Source organism: Squalius cephalus, assembly GCF_949319135.1.
Source record: "Squalius cephalus genome assembly, chromosome: 10".
NCBI classification, from domain to species: Eukaryota; Metazoa; Chordata; class Actinopteri; order Cypriniformes; family Leuciscidae; genus Squalius; species Squalius cephalus.
The window spans coordinates 3,793,997-3,815,293 of record NC_137131.1 but is presented as its reverse complement, the minus strand read 5'-3'; the positions used below and the strand labels follow the sequence as shown (position 1 = coordinate 3,815,293).

General features: G+C 35.3%; 1 protein-coding gene across 3 annotated transcripts in view; it reads right to left on the bottom strand.

Annotated features, from left to right (window-relative positions):
• cacna2d2a (calcium channel, voltage-dependent, alpha 2/delta subunit 2a) overlaps positions 1-2,268 on the bottom strand; it is a 213,955-nt gene extending 211,687 nt beyond the window's left edge. For all 3 annotated transcript variants that reach the window (XM_079884907.1, XM_079884908.1, XM_079884909.1), the window contains exon 1: positions 1,899-2,268. In XM_079884907.1, the coding sequence (XP_079741033.1) occupies positions 1,899-2,014 (116 nt within the window). In that variant the 5' untranslated portion in view covers positions 2,015-2,268. The remainder of the gene's footprint in view (positions 1-1,898) is intronic.
• Between the last annotated feature and the right edge of the window lie 19,029 nt (positions 2,269-21,297).

Sequence of the window (21,297 nt, the reverse complement as noted above, 5' to 3'; positions counted from 1 at the left end):
CACTATTTGTTCTCTGGCAGCGTCTCTGTGCTTCTGACAGGTTGATAGACGTTGCTTATCAAGGTTGACAGATTACATATGCTGCGCTGTTGGGAAAGTGAAACAATCCTTTTATAAATGCACAGTACTGTTCTCTTGCCAGGCAGAAATAAATTGAAGACCTATGGGTTAATTACTATCGTGCTAAGCATGAACTAAAATAAAATTCTGTCAAAATGTAGAGAGTGATTTATTTATAAAATCTAAAACTGTTTACCTAACAAAGTTGAATCACTGCCTCAAATTATTATTATTATTAACAATAATTGTATTTGACACAGTGATGATGCCTCAAAAAGTGACACATCATAATAGAATTTATTAAAAATATGTGATAAAATATTTGAATAAAATAAAATAAAAGTTAAAAGTTGATAAGACTTTTTCTTTTACTATCCTTGAATGAAATTGTGCAGTTAATGGCAACCCTATCTGAAAAGACTTGCGAACCATTTTGGATTTGAGAGAACCACTATATATAATCTAATTTAAAAGAGAACTATAATATAATATCCTTTTTTGTTGCAAATGTCCAAATAAGACCAAACACAACTTAATTTTACATTACGTAAAACCTTATATAAACAGCATCAAAATTCTATGATTTCATAGCATGTGAGACGAGATAATCCATGGGGACTGGCATGTGTGGGCACACAGCGGACAAATCCAGCCTCTGCCCCATACGAGCGCACAACTGGCACGGACCCAGCACCCTCACTTCAGGAGGCAGCTGGAGCGCAGTACACTCCAGGGCAAACATGAGATGCCTAGCATCCCTCCATACACAACTCAAGTATATACTGCAACAACCAATTCGAAACTTTATGAATAGGAGTATGCATACTTGCATATCTGAGATACCAGGCATTAGGAATTTACTGCAGTTATAAAGAGGATAAAACTGACCAGGAAAGAAAAATCTCATTGGAGAACTCAATTGTTGTTTTAAATGTTAATGGATTAATTAAATGAAGAGAAAACCACATTAATTGTATAGCTCTATCCCCTTGCTGTACGTCAACAGTTGTCTCAGGCAAAGTTGATGCTTAAAAGAAAACGTGAGCAATCTCATTCTCCTCCAGGCTGTTATCATGGGTAGTTTATCCGCAATAATCGATATCAGACAGGTCACTGATACACAAGTGAGACTCACGGTATCTTTCATGAGTTCAAGAATTTCCAGATTCAGATTCCTTTTATTGTCATTGTAAGAGAATACAACGAAATTCCATATTCTAAACCATAATTAAATCATAACTAAACAAAAACTAACTGTTTATCTACAAGGTCCTCGCACCTTTTGACCAATGACATTATTTTAGAATTATTTTACAGACATATTGCACTCGCTCACATTTTGAAACTGGTCGCACTACAATCCTAAGATCTTAAAATGACTTTTCCAGCATTTTTTTGAATTCCCCGATATTTTCAGGTTATTCATGACCGTGGGAATCCTGTATCTAAAAGCTGACAGTTCAGTAAGAAAAAAAGCGTTTGCGTGATGCGCTTCTGTCAAAAAGTAGCAGCATTCAAGCGTGCGGAACATTCCGCCGTCGTTACCGACGTATCCGTAACATGACAGCAAGCAACTACAAATGCATCTACGCTGAACCGCTAACTATCGCCGTTCTCCTGTCACGCCTCTTTTAATACATAATTGAACGACTAACCTCCTTGGCAATGGTAAACAATCGTGCAGAATTGCTTAGGACTACAAATATGAACGCTGATTAAAAAATAAAAACAAATTGACGCGTTAACGGGGACATCTCGAGTGTCTCACGAAACTGGGACGCTGTGAAACGCGCGCAGAAGACGCGTTCCGCGCTCGCGCTTCTTCTTGAGGTACTTACGTGTAGTGCTGAGGGAAGAGGAGCGTCGCCGTTCCCGGTGAGGAGAAGCTGAGGAGCAGCACAGTTTGGACGGAGAGCACGCAGAACAGACTGGAGGACTGAGCAAACAACGCCATTTTCCATTAAAAATTCAAGAAACAGTGTAGATATGCACGGAACCGGTAGTCAAGCGAACGGGGACTGACGCCGAGATGTCGACGAGGATGTAGAAGGCTCGTTAAGATCCAAAGCCGCTGTTAAATCTCAATCGGTAACGGGGCTGAGGGAATGATTGGCCCGAGACAAGGCAGTTCTGAGACGCGCAGATGCGTTGACGCTGCTGCCGCCACTGGCGATGCTGCTGTTGCCGCTGCTCAGCCTTATTTGCCTCCCTCTCTCTCTCTCTCTCTTTCTCTTTCTCTCTCTCTCTCTCTCTCTCTCTGAAGAGCGGGGGGAAGCGCGCTATCACTACGCGACAGACGGGGGCGCGCGTCTTGAGAAGACCCTGTTGTCCAGTAGTTATCCAAACTATCCTCATTAAATAAGACCGAGACTGTATGTGAAATATAATATGTTGAAAATGGAAGATGGCATTCTTTAAGTAGTTACATATTTTAGTACCACTCAGTTAAAGGGTTAGTTCACCAAAAAAAATGAAAATTATCCCATAATTTACCATCAAGCCATAGGTGTAAATGACTTTCTTATTTTTCAGCCAAACACAATCAGAGTTAAAACAGCCAAACACATCATTAAAGCCGAATAGATAACGTTTTATGATGGGGGGGCTTCAAAAAACAAGGTACCATTCACTCCCATTATAAAGCTTGGAAGAGCCCGGATATTTTTTTAATATAACATTACATGAAATGTGAAATTTTGAAGTAGAAAAACTGAAATAGTATTTCAAATGATGCAACACATAATCAGATATATAAATATATATTTAAGACACAGATTGGGACACAGAATTTGCATTTCTCCCCCCAAAAAAATAGTTCCGGACAGCAACATAGTGTCGGCCCACATCCGGGCCGTGTGGAATCCATGTGTACCAGATGTGGGCCGGATCGCATGTTTTGATTTATTGGCCAATATCGTATCTCTGGCTGAGAGAATGTCAGATTGTATTGTGATGAAACATCTGATTTACACCCACAGATACCATGATCCTACCATGGTTCTCCTTACAAAAAGTACTGTGGTGGTCCCATGGTATAGAGATGTTTCAAATCGTATACAAGCAAAACTTTCTCATAATGCTTTCACAAAAACACCAGTTAATTAAAAGACACTGAGCAAAAAGGATGAAGAAAGGTCAGTGAAGAGAAAATATCCTGCAGCTTTTAATACTGTGTTATCATTGGCATTCATATTCATTCAATCAGTGCATAGATGGACCAACAGGTGAACAACACACTCACACACAAACACACGCACACTTTCTTTGTGCTCCGTGTGCAATGTGCAGAAAGTCAGAATTCATTCAATCTTGTGGGAATTCCCTAATTCATGAGTTCATCATTCTCTTGTTGTCTGTACTAGTTGGAGCGTGAAACACAGTTGTCCTTCAGGGCCACTGCGTCACGAGGATGTTATCGCACAATCCCATCGGAAAGGGACAAACGACACACTGCCTCTTCCTCAAACACACTGCTCAGGTGCCCTTGACTAAGTATTGATCAGAGCAGACAAAACACAGTGTCAGCCTCTCTCTCGCTCACACACAAAAGACTGTCACTCCTGCATTTAGTTTGTCCTTATTTCCCGTGTGTGTTTGCCTGATGGATAATTGCATCATGATTTAGGTTGCCAGCATCTGCTAAATTCCTTTCCATTTATTTTCTGTTCCCCGCTGTGTCTGTTTGTAATACTATACGTTTATATATTCAAACAATTTCAAAGTAAAATGTCTTTTGTCAATTTTGAAAGCTGTAGTGGACAATGGCCATCTAAAATATCTATATAATAGAACATTGCAAATTAAAATTGTTGTCACTGAACATTTGTCTTCATTTGAAATTATATTTCTTATTATTGAGAAGCATTTAGGTCTAGAAAAATATAGCCTACAGTATATTTAATTGTAACAAAGGCACATACAGTATATATATATATATACACACACACACACACATACATATATGTGTGTGTGTGTGTGTGTGTGTGTGTGTGTGTGTATGTGTGTGTATATATATATATATATATATATATATATATATATATATATATATATATATATATATATATATGTATGTATGTATGTATATGTATGTATGTATGCATATTTTTTTCTGAATTTTTTTTCTAGAATGATAATTTTTATCAAGCTCGTATATTTAAATTCAATAATTTCACTTAAATGGCAATGAAAATTACCTATTTTCATTGTCATTTAAGTGAAATTACTGACTTAAATATACGAGCTTGATAAAAATGATCATTATAGAAGAAAATTTCAGATCGCACTTAGAGGCTTTTGCATCTGAACTCTTCATATATATATATATATATATATATATATATATATATATATATATATATATATTAGTAAATGAATAATTAATGCTGTAGAAGTACAGTTTATTATTAGTTTATGTTAACTAATGTAGTTAATTAATGTTAACTAATGAAATCTTTTTGTATATTGTTACCGGTATTATTATGGTATCATGTCAGAAACGTTACAGCACCATAGTAATTTTTGTAAATAAAGTAAATATGATACACGAATATGGCACAGAACATTTATGAGTGTATGTGTTATTTTTACTGGAGTAAATGGTTTGAGCAGGCCTCAGCCTAGACACATTAAGCATCAGTCCCTTAGTGAAAATGCAACGAGGAGACCTTTCCCAAATCCAGCCAACCATCAGAAAAGTATTGATTCCTGGGAAGTGGCCAATGCTGAGAATGAGAAGTAGGCACTGATCCCTCTTCCTCTACAGACGGGCCTGACACACACGCAGCTTAACTGAGCATAGAGGAGACCAATGGGGTGTGTTTGGCATTGCTGTACATCACTGTTCTCCCTAATTGAGTCTTACATTGTGTTGAGGAAGGAGGAAGGGAAGAGACAGAGAGAAAGTGAAAATCCCTGAGGAAAATGTAAAGCTCAGAGGTTGATCTTTCACAGTTCGGTTTCGTTTAAGGATCAGTTTTCTCAGATGTTGCTCCTAAAATGCCTGAAGACATCAACATAGAAACTCGATTTTTACATTTTCTGAAGAAATGTGAGTGGTGTTACTCATCACCTTGATAGGGTCCTATTCTCTCTACAGTGGAAGTCATTTGACACAAGACTAGCAGCACTATATAAAATCAATGTGTGTACAATATTCCCCCCACATTGGCATTTTAACACCGAAACCTAAAGATACCGTACCTAAAGACACAGGGATATGTTCACAACCTGATTGGTCGGCTTTAATTAAATATTAGCGATGAAACTTATAGAAACATCAAAACAATGCTGTGTTCTGGGCTAAATGAGCTTGTTGTATGTGCGTAGCTACATATGATGATATTTAGACTAACTGAGAACTCATGAAGACCTTATAAAGTGTGTAAAGGAGTCAAAACAGCGTCAGGAATCCCTCCGTCACACACACACACACAGATCTGCAGTGAGGAGACGCGGTTCTGATGTCTGTGCTGAACTGTGATGGGAAACATCAAGACTATCAACAACAATTAACAAGAAAAAACTGTGCTTGAGCATTCAGTCCTTTTCAGTGTTGCATCATGTGACATCATGTCCCGTTTTTGGTTCGTTTAAATGTCTTTGGTCCGTGTTGAGTTCATATTTCAGTCGAACCGCACTAGGGTTGTTTGGACTCATGTTTTCAGTGTTCTCGGTCCTGGAACAAATAATAAACAAAATAAGAAATTTTACTTTTGTAATATTTCACTGTAAAAATAAGAAAACTATTAATTTAATATTCGTTTTATTTTACAGTACAACTGTAAAATGACAATATTTATTTAATAATCATTTCATTTCAATTAAATGTGCAGCCCTATAAAACAGCATTCACAACTCTTTTTATTTTCATTAATATGACGCATTACTGAATTAAAAAATAAGAATTAAATAAAAAAATGAGGACAGGGCCAGATTTTTTCAATCAGGAATTGATTGGATTGTGAAAAATTGGCATTACTATCAACAGCTCGTGTGGCCTAGGTGACATCGTCCAAACGTACAGTTACATGAAGGATTTTGAAGACAATTTGTGGCATGCATATGCATCAATGAATTATTAACAATAAAACCAGGAACATAAACAGAGTCAGCCTTCATGTTGAGTTAAAGCAAACGTTTCCATTTAATCTCAATTCAGTCTAGGAGAAACACCTGAGGCATTAGAGATATCTCATTTTCCTTTGCTACAGGAACAAGGTCTCCAGCTTTCATTCTGTTACCCAGCGAGAGACAACATACTTCCGTGGACGAGACGGAGGGGGGGCCATATGAAAGAGTAAAACACACCGACGAATGGGTCGAGCTCAATCGATCCCAGCCTGTCTGGGAGCCTGTGAGTGCTGAAAGATCCTGTCAGTAGCGATCAGATACTGATCAAGGAAAAGAGGCAGAAATGTGTAGCGTTAATCCAAGAAGGCTCGAGGCAGAGCCGAGGGGGAAACTCATGCACCTAGATACAAAAACACAAGCATGCACGGCCACACACACATTCACACACACACACCCACACAAGTAGGACATGCTTGGAGAGAAATTAATCATAGCGTATGGCTCCTGTCTCTAAGATAGGAAGAGGGCTCGAAGCATTCTCTCACTAATACTAAAATAACCCCTCCACACTTGTGGACTCCAGCGGCCCACGCGCGCTTGTCTTATCTTCTGCTCTCTTTATCCATTTCTCCTCTCTCTGGCCGTGCAGCAATATGTTCAGCTTAAGAGAAAAACGACCTGGACAACAGACCTCTCGCCCCACCGAGTACTATGTTTAACACAGCTTTACTACACCACACAGAGTCATGTTGGCTGATATATACGCCTGGGAAAGCAAAGGCCTGTGATGATGTGACTAACTATTGTTTTCCAAATTAAGACAACCTGAAAAAGAACACACAACCTATTTTACTTCTGTTATGCTGATGTATTTTGTGAAACAGGGACATCAATGGGGGTGGGGGGGAGGGTAGGATCCTCTTTCAGAAATTATTTATTTATTTATTTACTTATGATAATAACATACATTATAATAATGTTTTATTTTTATTTTATTCTGAAAGATTTAAAACTACCAGTTCATAAAATAACATTTGTTGAACAATTAATCAATTAAATAAAATAATTAATAGAATAGTATTGTAATTACACACACACACACACACACACACACACACAGTACATATACATTACGTATTTATTAATATATATCCTCTTTGAACAATTACATAAATAAATAAAATATTATCATTATTTTTATACATATATATATATATATATATATATATATATATATATATATATATATATATATATTATATATACACATTATTTATTTATTTATTATAATAATATATATTATTTGTAATAATGAATTACAATAATATATTATTTATAGATCCAAAAGAGAATCCACATATGGAAACTACCAGTTCATAAGAACACTTGTTGAACAAATAATTAAATAAAAATAAATAAATATATATATATATATATATACATATATATATATATATATATATATATATACATATATATATACATATATATATATATATATATATATATATATATATATATATATATACATACACACACACACACACACACATTACATTAATAAATATTATATTACAATAATTCATTTTAATAATATTTTATTTATTTAATGCATTTATTTATAATTGTTCAACTAATAATATTCCGTAAACAACAAAAAAATCTTGCCATTTATTACATTAGTTTTTTAAATATGGGGATGCTAAATAAACTATAACTGAATTCATACATTATTATCATTATACTAAAGGGCAAGTCAATGAAATGTCTTTTAAGCATCATTTCATTTACAATAAAGTTACAATAAAGATCAATCAGCGGTTGACAGGAGATAAACGGCTTGTCCTCCGACTGCAAAACACTAGCAGAGACCTTTCCCTCAATGCTGCAAGGTATACTGGGAGTTTTATGCTCAAATGCCAGAGTGTCTTAAACTGATGATGAGTCACACACACACACACACACACACACACACACACACACACACACACACACACACACACACACACACACACAGCCAACCCTCAGAGACGGTGTAAAGGAATGAGGTTTCATCAGTCAGACTCGTTGGAGCTGGCGCACTAGCAGCTGATCTGAGACGTCTTGAAGACAATTCTATCACTGTATGGACCAGAAGAGCTCTAGATGCTTGACTTACAATTACTAACACTTGACATGTCATTTCATGCACTCATTCAGACAGGACTAGGATCTCTGTAGAGGGTGCGTATATCTTCTGGATGTGTGTGTTAAAGAAGGTCACTAATGAACATCAAGATGGCAGCAAAGATAAAGCAAAACAGTCGGCATGAAATGGAAGTTGCAGTCATATTTCCTTCCTATTGTGACATATGTATGACATAATGGCTTCTTGAACAAGAAAAATGTAGGGCAGGACTTTATTTTGGCCATGAGGCCATGATCCATTGATTGGATGGTTGTGTTTAAAACATGAATGAATTTAAAAAAAATAATGATGATGTATGCGGATACATAATTTGTAATAAATACTGCAATATTCCATTAAAAAAAGAATTGTCCATTTTGATTTCAATATGTAAAGCAGAATAATCTAACCTGAGAGTTTGAACGAAACTGAAATGACAAAGTTTCCATGAAACACAAATTTACCTTCTAGGGGAAAAACAGTCCCATCTGAATAATGCTTTTATCAACAGAAAAAAAAATGCAATTTCACAAATTTCCCTTCTATTATGATCAGATTTGTGCATTTGGAAATGTTTTTAACTCCCACGACGACATGGGACTGTAAAAGACGTTTTACTCTGAATATTGCACGAGCAATGAAAACATGCATGCTTTAGAGCATTTTAACTGTCAGGAGCAGCAGGGGCTACATGTACTTCAGAAGGGCAATCATGCTATAGCACACCTTAAATGTCAAGCATAAAACTAATGCAATGCTATTTTTAAATTAGACAATAAAAACAGAGTAGGAAAAATGACTGAACAATAACCACTAATGAAGTCTAAATCAACATGCATGGCCAAAAATGATTTGGTGATTTACAACACTGAATTTGAAGGAACAATATCTGTGAGAAATCACAGGGCTACAGTCACTTGCGGCAACATGAAAACGTGCGACACACATCTCTCCTGCATGTACAGAAGTTCATGCAAATGTGTGTTATGAACACACACACACACAGAAATAGAGTTACAGCGCTGACATGCTCTACTTGAGGCCTAATGACCCCTGGGTAATGGCCCTCTTTGGTCTTCAGGAAATCCTCTTTCATGCATGCCTCAGCAGAGGAGGTGTGTGTGTGTGTGTGTGTGTGTGTGTGTGTGTGTGTGTGTGTGTGTGTGTGTGTGTGTGTGTGTGTGTGTGTGTGGGAAAGGAGGAAAACTGATTAATGGGGAAAAGCAAAAGGAAAATGGAAATTGGTAAAACCGTAACAGAGCATCACATACAGGGGAAACACTCAAACAGCAACTGTGTTAACATTCATAAAATATTAAACACTATTAACATTTTTACTAAATAAATATAAAATTATAAAAATGATCTATCAATCTTTTTTTTTTTAATCAAACTATTTGATATTATTCAGCCAAATAAGACAGTATATTGACTTTGCATCTCATTATTTCAACCAGTAAAACATGCAATACATTATAATATATTAATTTAAGTTCAACAATATAATGCTAAAAATAACAAACAGATTGAAAAATCACTTGTTTACTTTGAATGTATATGTATATAGTATAAGATGTTTTATGTATAAAAAATTATAATTATATACTTCATATTTATTTGAGATGCATATAGTTTGCATCTCATTATTTCAACCAGGAAAACCTGTTTTGATACATTTGCATAAATTTGATTTAAAAAAAAATAATAAAATTTGATCAGTTTGAAAGTTTAATACAATGCTAATAATGTTATACAGATAATTAGAGAATGCACTGGCGTTTAGTATGTGTTTGTATTTGCTGATTTTTCAAAGCTACTGTATAATAATTATGATGCTGGCTAAGCAAACACATCTAACAAGATCCTATATGTCTTATAGGATTTTTAAAAAAGCGTTTGTCGCTTCAGGGCTATGAAGCTTCATCCGATTGCATTTGCTCATCTCTTCATCCATCTTAACACCTACAGTGAAGTCAGGCCTGAGCCTGTAATACATCCATCTCTACCCGAACGCAGAACTGAGTCTGCCCCGTGCCATGACATGACACCACCCTTAAAAATAAAGGTTCCTTATTGGCATTGATGGTTCCATGAAGAACCTTTAACATCCATGAAGAAGCTTTCCATTGAACAAAAGGCTCTTTATAGTGGAAAAGATTCTTTAGATTATTAAAATGTTCTTTACACCAAAGTCCCTTTGAAGGAAAGTCTGTCATACTTGCAACACCTCCGGGCAGTGATTGTGGGCATAAGACCTGTATCTACTTCAATGGGTTTCTCCTGAAATCTCAAAAAACTGCTTGCGAACTCACATTTAATAACATATTTCAAATCAGCAACAAAATCGGGCATGAACTGTCCCATAAATGTTGTTTCATATGCTCAGCGTTAAAAAAAAGCTTATCGTTCAGACTAGACAAGCCAATAATGCACATATGTAGTCCTAAGCACGTGTTTTTAGAGCAACCGGAGCTGTCAATCAACAACGACTGACGATTAGAAGGCGGGACTAATTCAGTCATATGAGCATTGCACTTTCTCCCATTCATAAGTAATATGAGTGCACCGTCTTTGTATATCTTAAGTCTTTGTTTACACAAAGAAAAAAATATATATTTTAAGAAACGTTCACTAAAAGGTTCTTTGGAGAAACAAAAATGGTTCTTCAATTGCATTGCTGTGAAAACCACCTTTCGGAACTTTTATTTTTAAGGCTGTGTTTGAAATCGCCCCATATAACCTCATTCACTATTCCCTACGTAAGTCCACTAATATAGTTCCCTGAAAACGAGAAAAAATGAATATGCCAGAAATGCTGCCGCTTTTGCATAGTTTGTGCTTGCTGTTTAATCATTCGAAACTTCGCAAACTGGCAGCTCCAGTAGTAAGATGAAAAGATTTATCTTGAACTCTGTCATGGAAACTATGGATAAACCTTAATTAAAAAAATTAAATAATCAATTAAAAAGGAATGTATTCCTATATGATATTACCCTGTACCCACACTGGACCAGCGGTTTGGAAAATAGGTGAGACACGGGAATTAATTTGGCGACTCTCACAGTGCATTATGGGTATTCGCTATAGCCGTTGAACGGTTGTACACTCGATATGAAATGAGTGCACTGTGAAACGTTCACTGTGGTTTCAGACACCACTACAAATGCCTGTCCTCTCAAATAATGCCCTATTTAGATTTCAGACACAGCCGAAGAGTGTACTGTATGGTTACTGCCCCTAAACACGCTGACAACAAACAACATCTAAAGAAACGTCCAGTCCAAAATGTTCACTATATTCATGTATCATAATATTTGCATTGGTACTCCAAAGTACTTCAATTAATATGAAAAGGAATCACAATGCTATATGCCAAACAATTGGCAACATGGTTCAACAAAATAGTCAGTGTGTATCTGGAGAGGTTCTGGTTTGCTTAATGCTCATCACCAAACGGAAGCATTGAAAAGTGCCATTTAAAAACAGTCAGTGGACATTTACTGAGGAGGATCTGAGTAACATGCTGAGTTTAATTGAGGATTGTTGAGCACTGAGGGCTGGCCGGTGTGTTCGGGTCAATGAGTGGGTTACAAGGAAAATGAGACACCCTTTGGTGGAGGCTAGTCTGTGTATATCTGTAAAACAGAGAATGACTACTATATGAGCGTTCATGTGTCAATATGAAAGTGTGTGTTTGAGTTATGACTGTAGTGTGAATTCATTATAGTGCACATGTGATAATTGTAGTAATGCGAATGTGTGCTAACATTGCATCCGGTTCCTCATTAGCCTGTCACATTAAAATTCCTCTTAATTAGAATTAAATCATTGATAAGGTCCTAATGAGGTTATTAAGAGATAAGGCCTAATTCTACCACACACAGGCTACACTTTATGTCAAAATAGACTTTAAATAAACTCTGAAACCTGATTGGATGAGCCATGTTAATTTGTCTGGCAACTATAAAAAGTCTAAATTAAGGCTATTGAGCTGCTACTAGTACAGATGCTGTGCGGTTCAGCTAAACAAACCCTGGCAGTGGATTCCTGAGGAGAGATGAACAAAAGAACATGGCAGTTCATGAGGTAAACTAAAAATAAACAACGCAGTTCAAGAGGTAACTCTGTATAAGACAAACTCCCATGAGTTAAAACAGCAGGTTTGGAAACCGTCTGCAAACCCCTAAAGCCAACGCATGCTGGCTTGTGATGATGACTTTATCTATATGCATGTGTAATCTGCTTTAATTATGAGTTAACTAATGAGTTCATGGTACTAAGCAGCAGAGCATGTCTGAAAAGCCATTTATCAAGGGTTCATCATGTCAAACAAGTAAAACAGTTTTCATAAAACGGACTCTAACATCGGATCAGTTGATTTCTATATTAATTTGCCAACTGTAAAAACACTAAATTTCTTGCCTATATATTACATTGACACCAAGTTATATATATATAGGCTACACACACACACACACACACACACACACACACACACACACATACATACAGTAGTGGCCAAAAATGATGTCCAGGGCAATATTTGTTATTAATGAGCCTACAAGTTCAATTAAACCATCAAAATGTGAGGAATTATTTTATATATTTTAAAATATGTTAAAAATTAGGGAAAAATAAAACCATAAACTTGGTTAAGGTATTTATCTGGCTAAATTATTTAGCAAAAAAAGGCAAACTACAGCTACAGGTTTTATTTTACTATACAAATAAAATGCATAGAAAAAAGGAAAAAACATACATTGACTACAACACAATCAATTTATTAATATTTTGTTGGTTCTCTGTTGTTTTTGCATGTGTTCATAATATATTTGCATTACAGCATGACCAAAAAATTATGTCGGCATAATTTGCCATGTTTCATTGTGTTATCATCACAAACTACATAATATGCTTACAAAATCTTTAACACATTTTTAAGATTAGTAATAATAATAATAATACACACGCATATACTTATACATTATTCTAAATATATTAAAAAATAAATATAAAATTATATAGAAATATTTATACATAAACAATATATTAAATATATATGTATAAAATATATTTCTATATATATTTGTTCTCATTTATTTACTTACTATATTTTAAATAATACTTGACATTAGTATTTGTTATTCAGTATTCCAATAATATTTGACAAAAGCACATTTAGTAATAAATTTATTTAAATGTAATATTTTTTCAAATGTGCTTTTATTTAGTAATAAACAGCCTGTATTAATCTCTCACACTGTGTTTGGAGATCGTCTGGTTGCAGATGCTTCTCTCAGTCCCGCAGGACACTGTGGCACACATGCTAACCGACACTGAGCTGGTCACATTATACACACCATGTGCGCTCTCCGTGAAGTGTGTGTGTGTGTGTGTGTGTGTGTGTGTGTGTGTGTGTGTGTGTGTGTGTTTGTGTCCGACACGCAGACACTAGAGACCTCACAGAACAAACACACAAATAACAATTTGCACAACTGATATCTGTATAATTAAACCTGTATCTGCAGTATAATTAGATATGTAAACACATAAACGGTTCAACTACGCTTCTGTGTTTTTACAGCTTGTCTGTACAAAAAGTAATGGAAATCTAATTTAATTATCAGTGAGTTATACTAATCTACATGGCCACAATCACCTAAATTATAGTAGCATTTGAGGTTTAAAGGAATAGTTTAGCCAATAAGTCTACTGTACATCTTCAAGTGTTTTTGAACTCTTCAGGAACAATTTAAAGTCTTTTTTATCACTTTATCTTATATTTTGTTCTTTTCAGTCTTAAAATATCAGTCCTTTATTCATAATGTTTTATTATTAATATTCATATTTACCTAACAAAGACCAGAAAATCGTCAAATCAAACTAAAAAAGGCGCCTGCTTCATAAATGACCCACAAACTCTCACTCCTACATGGGAGGAGGTTTGTTTATTTGCAAAGCCATTAAATGTTCCTTGTGTCCTTTAAACGCGCAGCGGCTTCACAAGAGGTCTGAAGCAGCCTGGACTTTGTGGCGAACGTCCATCAATTAGACTAATGGGCTCGCTATGGGCACAAACCGGCGCTTTTAAAATCCCTCTCTGTTTATTTACTCCAAAATATCTTTTTACTTTTGGGAATCTGTCAGATATTTTTTTGGCAGCACATCATCAATTACCGGTGTTCATCAACTCACCCTCTCTCACGCAAACATACATGAAACGCTGACGCTAATCTTGCATGCAGCCCTTTTAAAGCCAAAACACACGATAGCATTACACACGCAAACACTCTCTGTCTCCAATACACATATGGCTTTACGACGTAACACGTGCCAGGAAATTACCATATTCTAGGATGATTTTACCCTCATATTTCTCTATATGCATTGCTAAAAACATTAAAGCCTGGCGTAATGAATGCCAGGGTGAAGCTAATGCCATGTTTAGTTAATTCAAACCGCTGTGGATAATGCACGCAGGCACTAAGTTCTGGCAAAATGTTCTCACTGTTAAAAAACCTTCAATTTTAGGGTGTGTTCACACTTGGACCAAAAAAGAAAATGATATATTTAGTCCTGGTTGACTTAGCATTCACTCATACTGTCATTTTTCAGACTGAACCTAAAGATACAAAACACACACAAACAAAAGCTTCATCATATTTTGCAACAGAACTTACTGAACATCCAAAACAATGCTGTGTGCTGGACTAAATGCACTCATTGTACATGTATTTTTACCATCTGAGAACACACAAACAGCTTATAAATGTGTAAATACTGTATGAACACACAGAAGCAGACCAAGACCCCCTTGATCTGCTTGTTTGGTTCGTATCCATTTTTAGATGGCAGAAAGGGTTCTAGATATGAAGCACCTGAAAGAAAGAAATGCAACAGCCTTGGAGACTATTATGCTAAAATCGTTGAGCAGGAATAACACACACACACACTTCAGATGGAGAGGTAAGACAGTGAACGAGGGTTGTTTGGAGAAAGTGAAGCACCCTGCTGAGATCTCATAGGCATTACCACTGAATATCGCCAGATAAGCTCTTCTGCTAAACACATTAAAGCAGGACACAGACTAATGGAGCCATTGCATAGATTTTGTGTGTAATGTGTGACTTTACTACTAAAACACTAAAGTTTTACATTTTCTAATGAACATGTGAGCGATGCTGGATGATGCTTGATGCTCGTGCATTCCAGGCGGTTGCTTTAAATATGCTTAAATATACATAAACATAATGCAAGAATCTTAAAGGGATAGGTAAACCAAAAGTTTTAATTCTCTTTAATTCTTTAATTCTTTAATTTTAATTTACTCACCCGGATCCAAACCTGAGGAAATCCTCTTTCCATAAAACAGAAGTAAATTAGAGCTGTCAAACTTCAAATCGACAAAAAAGCACCATAGAATTATTGTAAAAGTCGCCCACATGACGGTGCACTATATCACTCGAGTGTAAATAATGGATAAAAATGTGCAAAAATATTGTTCATTTCAATAATGTTTTTAAGAGTAAGCAATTGACAGAATTTTACATTTTTCATAAGCCATGCCATATTTATAAATAAAAAAATGAAATGCTAAAAATATTATATTATATTATATTATATTATATTATATTATATTATATTATATTATATTATATTATATTATATTATATTATATTATATTATATTATATAGGTACATATAGTGAAATTTCTGCATTTAAAAAAAAAGTATTGAAATTATTTATATTATAAATACAATATATTTAAATTACATATATGTATGCATATGCATGTATATATATATATATATATATATATATATATATGTGTGTGTGTGTGTGTGTGTGCAGTATATGTTTTACATATGGTAATCATTAGATTAATAATATTTTATTTATTAATATTTCTAATAAATAAAAATGTTAATAAGTTAAATTAAAATGTTTTTAATTGTAATATTCTCTTCTGTTACCTTAATATTTACTTTAATATATGGACATATAGGATGGCAATCTGTTATTGTGTATGCATCACAGGAGACCAATATCTTGTTCGGTTTTCAAAGGCGAATACGCAAACACAATGTTTGACAGACACTGCACATCCCACACACACGTTTGCCCTTTACACACTAATAACACACATTTGCCCTTGAGTTGTAGGGAGCAGGGATTCTCCCACTGTTCACTGCAGGCAGTGTGTCCATGCTAGCGTTAATCTGCAAATACGTCTCAAATGCACACACACACACACACACACGCACAAACACACACACACAGACACACACACTTGTACATCTACAGTATCTTTATGAGGACATTCATTGACATAATGCAATCTCTAGCCGATTACCCTAATCTTACCCATAACAACTAAGTGCCTAACCCGAACCCTGACCCTAAACCGACCCTTTACCTCATTATAACCTTATCCCTAACCAAGTCTTGACCCTCAAACAGGCCTTTAAAGGGCTCTCAGAGAGAGAGGACCGGCCAAAATGTCCTCACTTTACTCTCTTTGTCCTCACTCCAATGGTCTAAAACTCAAACTGGTCCTCACAAAGATAGTTGTACAAGTACACACACACACAGGATTTTAGATGCATCTAAACATTCCCTCATCTGCAGAGGCACAATGATTATTGATTGGCAGCTGCTGGTGTTCATGGACAGGAGAGAGTGAGTTTATCAATTAAGGGTGACAGTCAATTCTCTCTCCTTCTTTAACGCTTGACAAGAGTGGAATTCTGATGAGGGCCAATCTTAAATCAGCAGAGCACAACGTGACACTGCAGACTGACCGCCTCGTATACACACACACACACACACACTGACAGATACACACTCAGAAACACACGCTCACTTACATAAACATCAGTTGTGGGGAAGATGCTTCCAAGCTATAAATTAGTTCAGTTTCAAGCTTCTGAAAAGGTAGTTCACTACACAAAAGGAAGCTACTCTGACGATAATTAAGAGTATAATATTTATTAAATGATAATCATATTATAATTTAAAAAACATAATAATAAAAATTCCAAAAAACTCTGGCTCAACAACAATGGGCATCTCAATGGAGTGATAGCATCAAACATTATATAAATGTAGGCTAAATACAACTAATAAAAATGTAATCGAAAATGCAGTAATAGACATCAGTGTTTCCTTTCAAATTGACCCTTCGCTAAGCCCCGCCCTCCTTAGTTACTGTTGCTAAGCCACGATTGGCGGTTTTCGGGCGTGGCTTAGCGAAGGGTCAATTCATGCAAATAATGCAAGTGAAAAGACCATGAGGATTAATGTGAACACTACTGAGTGATGACTTGAATGAATCAAGGAATCATGTTTTGATATGAACTCAGAGCAAACAGATTCATCAAAAACTACACACTATGACTCATTATGTATTTGCTTTAGGGTAACACAAACATTTAAATAAAAGTTGAATATTCTCCAAAATAAATTTGGCTCAAATGAATCAGTGAATCTTTTTTCATAACTCATTGAAATGAACTGAACAGATTAATTAAAAACAAACAATCAGACAGACTTTTGCGAACATTATTGAGTGATCACTCAAATGAATCAGCAAATTCATTTTTTTTTTTAACTGGTTCATTAAAATTAACTGCATTGATGCACTGTACAAACCGACGTTTCTCCAAATCTATATAACCAATTTACTAAAATAAACAATTCTAACTGAGACAATTGATTAAAGACTCGTATGAGTAAATTTAAATATTTGAAAAAGTTCATTGAAAATGAATGAACTGATTGACCAAAAAGACTTCTGCTGACACAACTGAGCAAATGAATCAGCAAAGGTGTTTTTGTAAAGGTTCACTGAATGTTCATCTGAATGATGAAGGTGAAGCGTTTGTGGGGATGAGAGAAGCGTCAGGTGTTTTGCTCATATAGCTGCCATGGTAACAGTGAAAACCTGCTGCTATGATGTCGACTGATGAGGGTTGTTTCAAAGGAAGACTGACAAGAATGCATTTTCCTCAGACAAACTTTAGCGTTCGTTCAGTGACCTTTTGTCATCCAGCTCAAGTGGACATGAGAGGCTCTTGACGTGGCTGCGCTAATGCTAATGGTAAATGAGCACATCTTTGAAGTCTAAAAGCTAAATATTGAACCCAAGCTTGAGCCTCTTATTTTCCAAGTCTTTAATTACGTTATTTTTTTTTCCAATTATTTTACATTTTTACTTTTTCATCTTTCTTTAAACCTATATATTCTTTAGAAAAGCAGTTCTCTCGACTGTTTCTCATATAGACAGCAGTGAGATTAAATGAAGCGCAAATTGAGACTTTTGCTTTGCTTTTTAATTGCATTATTGCATCATTTAATCATTTCTTTAAAGCAAGTTAAAAGCAGATAAAATGCTTTACAGTGTCACCACTTCAGTCCAATCCACATGAGTATTCGTATCATTTTCACTATTTTATAAGCTAATTTGACTGAAAATCTATGAGACTTTATTTAAACAACAGTAATCAAGGGGGCGGAGCTTAGCAAAAGGAAAATTGCCCCATGTCGTAAAAAAATTATTAGTAATCTATTTAATATTATTATTATTATTGTCACGATTTTTGGTTGTTTCTGTTCAGAGACTCTTAGTTTGAAGATTATTTTGTTTTGTTTTTCCTGTTTAGTTCCTGTTGTCATGGTTTCTAGGTATGTTCTCATTTGTTCAGTTAGTAACTGATTATGTTCACCACCTGCTTCTTGTTGAGATCTCATTATCTTGTGTATTTAATCCCTTAGTTGGTTCTCCATTTGTTCGGTGTTGTCTTTGTTTTACAAAAATGCCACGGTTCTTGATTTTGGATTATATTCAGTCAAGGCGATTGTTGTGAACTTAGAATCTAAAGACCAGGAGACTTGGTTGTTTCTTCAGCAGGATTCTTTATTGAGAACACGAGCTGTCGGTAGCTGCAGTCACCAAGTCTGACGTGAAATGTTCTCTTACAGTTTATATACATTTAGGGCCAGGAACCGAAAAAGACAGGTTTAGGAACCAGTTCTAGACTGGTAGCATTGCCCACCCTAATCCACTCAGCATATCTATTCAAACACTGAGACCCGAGTACAGGACTGGCTGGACTTTCTTGCTAAAACACAAACTCCAAGAGTTTCAGTAAAACAGGACTGACCAGAGTCTTTTGCTAGAAAACTCTGATAATCATAATTTATACCTAACTTTAACATGCTAAATTCAATGTAAACCTATATTAAACATTTTAATAAATATGCTTTCCCACACGATCTATTTGCAAGATGTATTTATTCCGCAAGCACACATACCAAAATAATCCAACATAGGAAACATATACCCAATCAGGAAGATGAAGATCATAACAAACATATACCCAATCAGGAAGATGAAGATCATAACAAGAAACGCAGCAGCTTTACATAGGTAAGGAGTTGTCATGGAAACAAACAAGAAAGCTATGGAAACTAAACCATAGGAAATGACAACCAGACACATCAAGATCAAAATATCAAAATAAGAGTCCTAGAACATTAAACACAGTGGAATCATGACCATTATTAATATTATTATTCCTTTATTCAATAATGTTTTTTAAAATGTATAACTTGTATAAATTAAATTTTAAGCATAAAAGTACAAAATTAAAGTTAATGCTGAAAACAAGAAAAAAAAATATTCGTCAATAGGGTGGAAAAATAAACATTTCCTCGAGAGACTGTACTGTGTCTCAATAAAATACATTACCAGTCACAAGTTTGGGGTCAGTATGTTTTTTTAATTTTTTTATTTTTTTTAAGAAATTAAGTTTTAATCAGCAAGGGAAAAAAATGTATCACGGTTTCCAAAAAGAATGAAGCAGCTCAACTGTTTTCAACATTGATAATAACCAGAAATGTTTCTTGAGCAGCAAATCATCATATTAGAATGATTTCTGAAGGATCATGTGACACTGAAGACTGGAGTAATGATGCTGAAAATTCAGCTTTGATCACAGGAATAAATTACATTTTAAAATATATTCAAATAGAAAACAGTTATTTTTAATTGTAATAATATTTCACAATTTTTGATCAAATATATTTTAAAAAAATCTTGTTTGCACTTTTTTTTTTTTTTTTTTGCAGTACATCGGGTCTATTTTTATTTAGGATAAACAAGTTGAAAATGAATGCAACATAACTGAGAGCTACATGTCATTCACTGCATATTTCTCTGTATATCTGTTGTTCCCTCAAATGAACATCTGAATTGAGTTTCCCTCTTGCCCTCTCACTCTCCCTCACGAAACACTAAGAGCTCCAGTGACTTTCTCTTCGATCGAGTTACCAGAGAATAAAATTGGCTCTCGACTGGCTCTCCAGAGCCCAGAAGTCCTCTAATCCCGACCAACCTTCAGCCAGCAGGGTCTCTCTCCTCTCCTTAGCTCTCTATTCCTTTCGCTCTTGCGCTCTGATTCACATCTGATCCGTCCACCAATTTCATGGCTGCTTTACCGCCTCCTCCCTCTCCTGAAATTCCATCACCGGGCCTCAATAAAACAAATCCTGCTCCAACTCCTCTGGAGTCACACGCTAAAACTCCTGGATAAATATATCCCACTGCACTCTCTCAAAGTCTCGGAGGAATCAAACACGTTTAGTGAAGGTCATACAAACACAATGTTTGAGTTGCATCTGTGCGAATGTCCCCGAAAGCCTTTCGTTTGGTCAACGTGTTTGTGTTAACAAACGTGACTTTAGGCTAATGCACTAAAGAGTGTGTTTGTCTGCCAAGATGGACTCAAGAACATGCGGCCAAAAAGGAGAACTTTATACACTGAAAAAAAAATAAAAAATCAGTCCGAAATTGATTGTAACTTTCACAAATAATTACAAAGAAACGGTAAGTTACACTTAAATTTTTAAGTACAATCAACTTGAATGTTTAAGTCATTTCAACTTAAATTACATTAACTTAAAAAATGAGTTGTATAACTTATTTTAAAAAAAGTTA